General features: G+C 56.6%; 1 protein-coding gene across 1 annotated transcript; it reads right to left on the reverse strand.

Annotated features, from left to right (window-relative positions):
• Positions 1-306: 306 nt before the first annotated feature.
• LOC117506238 (extensin-like) lies at positions 307-2,588 on the reverse strand. The gene is made up of 2 exons (XM_034165732.1): positions 848-2,588; positions 307-779 (listed from the first exon to the last, which is right to left on the reverse strand). Exons 1-2 carry the CDS (start codon positions 2,586-2,588, stop codon positions 307-309), a joined length of 2,214 nt encoding a protein of 737 aa, XP_034021623.1.
• Positions 2,589-9,422: the final 6,834 nt, after the last annotated feature.

Raw genomic sequence — 9,422 nt, forward strand, 5'->3', positions numbered from 1 at the left:
ATGCTGAGTGGAGGTGAGGCACGTTCACGGTTAGTGGAAGTGAGTACGCGCACCCTGGGTGGAGACGAGGGCACGGCATGCTGAGTGGAGGTGAGCACGTGCACGTTGAGTGGAGGTGAGCACGCGCATGGTGAGTGAGGTGAGGGCACGTGCACGAGAAGTGGAGGTGACCACGCACGCTGTGTGGAAGTGAGGGCACGCGCACTCTGATGGAGTGAGCACACGCACACTGGGTTTTTGTGACACTGAGTGGAGGTGAGGGGAATGTGCATGGTGGGTGGAGGTGAGGGCATGTGCATGGTGGGTTTAGGTGAGGGGAACGTGCACGCTGGTGGAGATGAGGGGAACGTGCACGCTGGGTGAGGTGAGGGAACGTGAATGCAGGTGGAGGTGAGGACATGCACGCGGGGTGGAGGTGAGGGGAACGTGCCCAGCTTTGATGGAGGGTAAGGGGAACGTGCACGCTGAGTGGAGGTGAGGGGAATTACGCACGCAGGGTGGAGGCGATCGCACGCATACGCTGAGTGGAGGTGAGGGCACATGCACGCTGACTGGAGGTGAGGGCATGTGCACGCTGACTGAAGGTGAGGGCATGCGCACCCTGGGTGGAGGTGAGGGCACGTGCACGCTGAGTGGAGGTGAGGGCATGTGCACGCTGGGTGGAGGTGAGGGTACGGGAGGTGAGGGCATGCGCACACTGAGTGGAGGCGAGGGCATGTGCACGCTGAGTGGAGGTGAGGGCACGTGCACGCTGGGTGGAGGTGAAGGGAACGCACACTCTGAATGGAAGTGAGCACACGCACACTGGGTTTTTGTGACACTGAGTGGAGAGGAGGGGAATGTGCACGGTGGGTGGAGGTGAGGGCATGTGCATGGTGGGTGGAGGTGAGGGGAACGTGCATGCAGGCTGGAGGTGAGGGGAACGTGCACGCAGGGTGGAGGTGAGGGGAACGTGCACGCTGGATGGAGGTAAGGGGAACGTGCACGCTGAGTGGAGGGTGAGGGGAATACGCACGCAGGGTGGAGGCAATTGCACGCGTACGCTGAGTGGAGGTGAGTGCACGTGCACGCTGACTGGAGGTGAGGGCATGCGCACCGCTGACTGGAGGTGAGGGCATGCGCACCCTGGGTGGAGGTGAGGGCACATGTACGCTGCGTGGAGGTGGGGGCACGGGCACGCTGAGTGGAGGTGAGGACACGTGCACGCTGGGTGGAGGTGAGGGCACGTGCACGCTGAGTGGAGGTGAGGGCATGCACACGCTGAGTGGAGGTGAGGGCATGTGCATGCTGGGTGGAGGTGAAGGGAACGCCCATACTGAGTGGAGGTGAGGGGAATGTGTACGCTGGGTGGAGGTGAGGGCATGCGCATGCTGAGTGGAGGCGAGGGCACGCGCACCCTGGGTGGAGGTGAGGGCACGTGCACGCTGGGTGGAGGTGAGCACATGCACGCTGGGTGGAGGTGAGTGCACGTGTACGCAGGGTGGACATGAGTGCACGCGCACCCTGGGTGGAGGTGAGGGCACGAGGACGCTGGGTGGAGGTGAGCACATGCACGCTGGGTGGAGGTGAGGGCACGCGCACGCTGGGTGGAGGTGAGCACATGCACGCTGAGTGGAGGTGAGGCCACGTGTACACAGGGTGGAGGTGAGGGCACACCCACGCTGAGTGGAGATGAGGGCACACACACGCTGAGTGGAGGTGACGGCACACACACGCTGAGTAGAGATGAGGGGCACACGCACGCTGGCTGGAGGTGAGGGCACATGTATGCAGGGTGGAGGTGAGGGTACGACGACGCTGGGTGGAGGTGAGCACATGCAAGCTGAGTGGAGGTGAGGCACATGCACGCTGGATGGGAGTGAGGGCATGCGCACGCTGTGAGTAGGTGAGGGGAACGTGCACACTGTGGGGAGGTGAGCACGCGCACGCTGGGTGGTGGTGAGGGCACATGGATGCTGGGTGGAGGTGAGAAGAACGTGCACGCTGGGTGGAGGTGAGGGTACATGCACGCTGGGTGGAGGTGAGGGCACATGCACGCTGGGTGGAGGTGAGGGCACGTACATGCTGGGTGGAGGTGAGCACATGGCACGCTGGGTGGAGGTGAGGGCACGCGCACGCTGGGTGGAGGTGAGCACATGCACGCTGAGTGGAGGTGAGGCCATGTGTACACAGGGTGGAGGTGAGGGCACACGCACGCTGAGTGGAGGTGAGGGCACGTGCACGCTGGGTGGGAGTGAGGGCACACACATGCTGAGTAGAGATGAGGGCACACGCACGCTGGCTGGAGGTGAGGGCACATGTATGCAGGGTGGAGGTGAGGGTACGACGACGCTGGGTGGAGGTGAGCACATGCACGCTGAGTGGAGGTGAGGGCACACACACGCTGAGTAGAGATGAGGGCACACGCACGCTGGCTGGAGGTGAGGGCACATGTATGCAGGGTGGAGGTGAGGGTACGACGACGCTGGGTGGAGGTGAGCACATGCAAGCTGAGTGGAGGTGAGGGCACACACATGCTGAGTGGAGGTGAGCACATGCACGCTGGGTGGAGGTGAGGGCATGCGCACGCTGGGTGGAGGTGAGCACATGCACGCTGAGTGGAGGTGAGGCCATGTGTACACAGGGTGGAGGTGAGGGCACACGCACGCTGAGTGGAGGTGAGGGCACGTGCACGCTGGGTGGGAGTGAGGGCACACACATGCTGAGTAGAGATGAGGGCACACGCACGCTGGCTGGAGGTGAGGGCACATGTATGCAGGGTGGAGGTGAGGGGACGACGACGCTGGGTGGAGGTGAGCACATGCACGCTGAGTGGAGGTGAGGGCACACACACGCTGAGTAGAGATGAGGGCACACGCACGCTGGCTGGAGGTGAGGGCACATGTATGCAGGGTGGAGGTGAGGGTACGACGACGCTGGGTGGAGGTGAGCACATGCACGCTGAGTGGAGGTGAGGGCACACACATGCTGAGTGGAGGTGAGGGCACGCGCACGCAGAGTGGAGGTGAGGGCACACACACGCTGAGTGGAGGTGAGGGCACATGCACGCTGAGTGGAGGTTAGGGCACGCCTACACTGAGTGGAGATGAGGGCACATGCACACTGGGTGGAGGTGAGGTCTCACACATGCTGAGTGTAGGTGAGGGCACACACACGCTGAGTGGAAGTTAGGGCACACGCACGCTGAGTGGAGGTGAGGGCACACACATGCTGAGTGGAGGTGAGGGCACACGCATGCTGAGTGGAGGTGAGGGCACGTGCACGCTGAGTGGAGGTGAGGGCACACACATGCTGAGTGGAGGTGAGGGCACACGCATGCCGAGTGGAGATGAGGGCACACACATGCTGAGTGGAGGTGAGGGCACATGCACACTGAGTGGAGGTGAGGGCACACGCAAACTGAGTGGAGGTGAGGGCATGCCTACACTGAGTGGAGATGAGGGCACATGCACACTGGGTGGAGGTGAGGGCTCACACATGCTGAGTGTAGGTGAGGGCACACACACGCTGAGTGGAAGTGAGGGCACACGCACGCTGAGTGAAGGTGAGCACGTGCACGCTGGCTGTAGGTGAGGGCACTTATATGCAGGGTGGAGGTTACGGCACACACACGCTGAGTGGAAGTGAGGGCACACGCATGCTGAGTGGAGGTGAGGCGAATGTGCACGCTGGGTGGAGGTGAGGGGAACGTGCACTCTGAATGGAGGTGAGTGCATGCGCACGCTGGGTGAAGGCGAGCACGCTCATGCTGAGTGGAGGTGAGCACAGGGACAATGGGTGGAGAAGAGCATGCACATGCTGACCGGAGGTGAGTGGAACGTGCACACTGGGTGGAGGTGAGCACGCGCATGCTGGGTGGAGGTGAGGCATGTGCACGCTGGGTGGGAGTGAGGGCATGCGCACGCTGAGAGTAGGTGAGGGGAACGTGCACATTGGGGGGAGGTGAGCATGCGCACACTGGGTGGTGGTGAGGGCACATGGATGCTGGGTGGAGGTGAGAACAACATGCACGCTGGGTGGAGGTGAGGGCACGCCCACGCCGAGTGGAGGTGAGCACGTGCCCACTGGGTGGAGGTTAGGGGAACATGCACTCTGAATGGAGATGAGTGCACACGCACGCGGGGTGAAGGCGAGCATGCGCACGATGAGTGGAGGTGAGGGCACGAGGACGTGTGGAGGTGAGGAGAAGTGCACGCTGGGTGGAGGTGAGGGCATGCGCACACTGAGTGGAGGTGAGCACATGCACGCTTGGTGGAGGTGAGGGGAACGTGCACACTGGGTGGAGGTGAGGACACACGCGCGCTGAGTGGAGATGTGGGCACGCACACATAGAGTGGAGGTGAGGGTACGCACACTGTGAGTGGAGGTGTGCACGTGCATGCTGAGTGGAGGTGAGGGCACGCGCACATAGAGTGGAGGTGAGGGTACGACAACGCTTGGTGGAGGTGAGGGCATGCGAATGCAGAGTGGAGGTGAGGGCACACACAGGCTGAGTGGAGGTGAGGGCACATGCACGCTGGGTGGAGATGAGGGCACGTGTACGCTGAGTGAAGGTGAGGGCACACACACTCTGAGTGGAGGTGAGGGCACGTGTACGCTGAGTGGAAGTGAGGGCACACACACGCTGAGTGGAGGTGAGGGCACACACGCTGGGTCGAGGTGAGGGCACATACACGCTGGGTGGAGGTGAGGGCACGTGTACGCTGAGTGGAGGTGAGGGCACACACACGCTGGGTGGAGGTGAGGGCACGCGCAGACTGCAGGTACAGACGCTACTTACAGTTTGAAAATATTTTTTGTATTTTGTTTCCATGTTTGATTTTCTAAGAAGTTCAGTCATCCAAGTGTGAGAGCCTTCAGCATCATCAGGAGCTTTTATTAATCCTGTTTTAGTCCTTTTCAGGGTTTCACAGTGTATCCACCTCCTGAATAATTAATGACTGACATGTGATCCCCCCACAACGCCGTCTCCACATGCGTCTGAAAGCACCACGATCAATACCACAGAAGGCTAAAAGCCTGCTGAGAAACACGAGCGGCTCCTTTGGCTCAGGGGCAGGACTGTCACTCTGGTGGTCTATCACAACAGGTCAAGTCTGGGATCACTCTTTTGTACAGGAAACCAGTCAGTCCCCACCTCTACAAAGTAACAACCTCTATCCTACCACCAGGTGATATGTGGGCGTGTCCTTCAGCCGCTCTATTTTCTCGATGGTTCTTTTCAATGTATATTTTTGAGCTGAAAAGCTGAAAATCTACACTTCAAGAACATCTTCGTTGTTTTGTTTTTACTCCATTGTGGTGGACAGATGTCAAGTTGCAAAGACTGTCCCTGTCCAAATACGTAATGAGCCGACTATGTGCTACATGTCAGACTAAGGATTTAAAGCAAACCAGCGTGATGCCTGTGGATAAATACACTCTCGTAATCTATCTGAAATTCCCCAAAATAAAAATACTTAAAATATGTACAGCAGGTAAAATAAGAACTGAACATGTCACCATTCCTCTCAGTAAATATATGTCTAACGGTGCTATTGTCATCACATTTTCACCAGATGTCTGTAACCACCCAAATAATCCACACATACAAAGAAATCAAAACAGATAAGTACAGAAATTAAGGTATGTGTAATAATGTGAAATGACAGGGAAAAAGTATTGAACACCCAAAGAAGGTGTAAAAAGACACGGAAAGACAACACACCAGCTGAACTGTCTCAGTAATTAGAAATCAGTTCTGCCCCTTGTCAGTGCAAATTAATATCAGCTGGTTCAGTCCCAACTGATGGCTGCCTGAGAATACTGTCAGAGGAGTGACAAGAATTATCAGAAGAGAGTTGTCCAAGAGCCAAGGATCACCTCAGAAAGACCTGGAATTATCAGGAATAACTGTTTCAAAGAAAACAATAAGTAATGCACAGAACTAACACAGGCTGTGTGAACGCTCACAACATAAGACTCCATTTCTCAAGAAAAACAATGTTGAAGCTCCTTTTAAGTTTTCTGCACAACATTTAGACAAACCCATGAGATATTGGGAGAATATAGTCTGGACAGATGAGACCAAAACTGAACTCTTTGGATGTCACAGTACGCACCATAAATGTCACTGCACGTCAGCCCAAAAACACCAGACCAACAGTGACGTCCTGAGGTGGAACATCACGGTGTGGGGCTGTTTTTCAGCAGACGATAAACTTCATATAACTGAAGGAAGGATACATGAAAATATGTACTGAGAGATTCTGGATAAAAATCTACCAGGATGATGAAGATGAAACGAGGGTGGACGTTTCAGCAGGACAATGATCCCAAACACACAGACAAGGAAACTCTCAGTTGGTTTCAGAGAATGAAAATAAAGCTACTAGAATGGTCCAGCCAGTCAGCTGACTGGAATCCAACAGAACATCTATAGAAATAACTAAAGGTCAGAGTTTATAGAAGTGGTCCACAGAGCCTTCAAGATCTGAAGACTTTGTGTGGAAGAATGGACCAAAATCACACATGATCAATGCATGTGACTAGTTTCTTCAAACAGGAGGCATGTTGAAGCTTCATTACCAATAAAAACTTCTGTACCATGTATTAAAAACATTTCAGTGAGGGTGTTCAATACTTTTTCCCTTTGTCATTTCACATTATTACACATAACAAAATTTATGGACATTTCTCGTATGGTAACTGCACAGTGACGCGTGGGCAGGCCCGAGGGTAGGAGACGCCTATCCAGAGAAGAGCCGGGACCCACGAGGTTCCACCGCCAACGGAGACCTGCAATACACCGGAGCCACCAAGTCCTGAGTCCCCAGGTGGCCACTGCTCCCAGCTGTCAGATCCGTTACTGCTGGCAGGAACAGACACAGGTTATAGGTGGGTGTGTGTATGCCCAGCAAACAGTCAGCAAAAAATACAGTTCCTTCCTGAGGGAAAACCTCCAAACACAGGAACACAGAGTACATGTAGTGCCTTATGTATCACTTAATCAAGTCTGAAGTGAGGAGTGGAGACGCCAACTCCAACTTCCACAAACTCAGCTACAAGCTGCAAGTGTACAAAAAGGTTAACGACTGCAAAAAGCTCAGATGCAAAAAACGTGTGCGTACGGCACAGAACGGCTGAGTGAGTTTACCTGACGGGTAAGCTGATAACTCGGCGGAGTTGTGATGTCTCTTCCAGGCTTTTATGGTATGTGATGATGATGAGGTGATGACTGACAGGTGTCAGCTCCGGGCTCCTGGGGCTCCTGTGAGGCGACTACACCCTCTGGTGCCTGAAACCCGACGACAGGCAGGGCGCCCTCTGGTGTTGGCCAGCAGTACCTCCTCATCGGGAGGCCCACACAACAGGACCCCCCCTCAACGGACACCTCCTGGCGCCTGACCAGGCTTGTCGGGGTGTCGTTGGTAGAAGTCGGCCAGGAGGGCCGGATCCAGGATGAAGCTCCTCTTCACCCAGGAGCTCTCTTCAGGTCTGTACCCCTCCCAGTCCACCAAATACTGGACCCCCGACCCCTCCGGTGAACATCAAGGAGCCTTCTAACGGTCCATGCAGGCTCCCCGTCGATGATATGGGCAGGAGGCGGCGCTGGTCCGGGGGTGCAGAGGTCGGATGTGTGGCAGGGCTTGATCTTTGAGACATGAAATACCGGATGAATCTGGACTGGACTGATGATTTTGATGATGGGAAAGGGTCTGATAAATCTGTCCGTCAACTTTGGTGAGTCCGTGTGCAGAGGAATGTTCTTTGTAGATAGCCAGACCTCCTGCCCGGACTGGTAAGCAGAGGCCGGGGTGCGTCAGCAATCTGCATGGCCCTTCGGCCTCGTCCGGGCTTTCAGAAGGGCAGAGCAGGCTGTTCGCCACACCCTACGGCACCTTCTGAGGTGGGCCTGGATCGAGGAGACCTCGACCTCTCCCTCCACAGCCGGAAACAATGGGGGCTGTTACCCCAAGCACGCTTCGAAGGGGGAGAGGCCGGTCGCCGATGAGACTTGGCTGTTGTGGGCGTACTCAATCCAGGCCAAATGTTGACTCCAGGCTGTCGGGTGCGCGGAGATCACACATCTTAGGGCCTGCTCCAGATCTTGATTAGCCCGCTCTGCTTGTCCATTTGTCTGTGGGTGGTACCCGGACGAGAGGCTCACGGTGGCCCCCAGTTCACTACAGAAACTCCTCCAGACTTGCGAGGAGAACTGGGGACCATGGTCTGAGACAATGTTCGTGGAGATACCATGCAGACGCACGACGTGGTGGACCAGGAGGTCTGCAGTCTCCTGGGCCGTCAGGCACTTCGGGAGGTCCACGAAGTGGGCCGCCTTGGAGAATCGGTCCACTATCGTCATGATGGTAGTCATACCCTGGGACGCAGGGAGACCCGTGATGAAGTCCAGGCCTGTATGGGACCAGGGGCGTCAAGGCACCGGCAATGGCTGGAGGAGGCCTCTCTCTACTTAATGAACTGCCTTGCCCCTGGCACAGGTGGTACAGGCCCGGACATACTCCCGGACATCGGCTTCCATTGACGCCCACCAGAATCACTGCCGGACCACTGCCACGGTTCTTCACACCCCTGGATGGCAGGAGAGCTTGGAATCATGACAGAAGTCCAGGACCGCAGCTCTTGCGTCTGGTGGGACGTACAATCTGTTCGGTGGTCCACCACCGGGATCCGGGTGACGCGTCAGGGCCTCCCTGACGATGTTCTCCACATCCCATGTGAGGGTTGTGACGATAGCGGACGCCGGGATGATGGTGTCAGGTGGATCCAACAGCTAGGTTCTGACCTCCTCTTCATACACCCGTGACAGTGCGTCAGACCATTGGTTTTTGGTCCAGGGGTGGTAGGTGATCCGGAAGTCAAAACATCCAAAGAACAGTGACCAACGGGCTTGCCTGGGGTTCAGACGCTTAGCGGTCCGGATGTACTCCAGGTTCCGATGGTCAGTGAAAACCGTGAATGGAACCACAGCTCCCTCCAACAAGTGTCTCCACTCCTCCAGGGCCTCTTTCATCGCCAGGAGCTCCCGATTGCCGACGTCATAGTTCCGTTCTGCTGGGGTGAACCTGTGGGAAAAATAGGCACAAGGGTGGAGAACATTATCGGACTCCCCGCTCTGGGACAGCACGGCTCCTATCCCTGAGTCAGAGGCATCCACTTTAACTACAAACTGGTGGTTAGGATCGGGCTGCACCTGAACTGGCGCAGTCGAGAACCGGCATTTCAACTCCCTAAACGCGGCTTTGCACCGATCCGACCAGGTGAAGGGGACTTTTGGGGAGGTCAGGGCTGTCAGGGGACCAACCACCTGACTGTAGCCCTTGATGAACCTCCTGTAGAAATTTGCGAAGCCGAGGAACTGTTGCAGCTTCCTACGGCTTGACAGTTGGGGCCAATCTCTCACCGCCGCTACCTTGGCC

The sequence above is a fragment of the Thalassophryne amazonica genome, unplaced genomic scaffold (assembly GCF_902500255.1).
Source record: "Thalassophryne amazonica unplaced genomic scaffold, fThaAma1.1, whole genome shotgun sequence".
NCBI classification, from domain to species: domain Eukaryota; kingdom Metazoa; phylum Chordata; class Actinopteri; order Batrachoidiformes; family Batrachoididae; genus Thalassophryne; species Thalassophryne amazonica.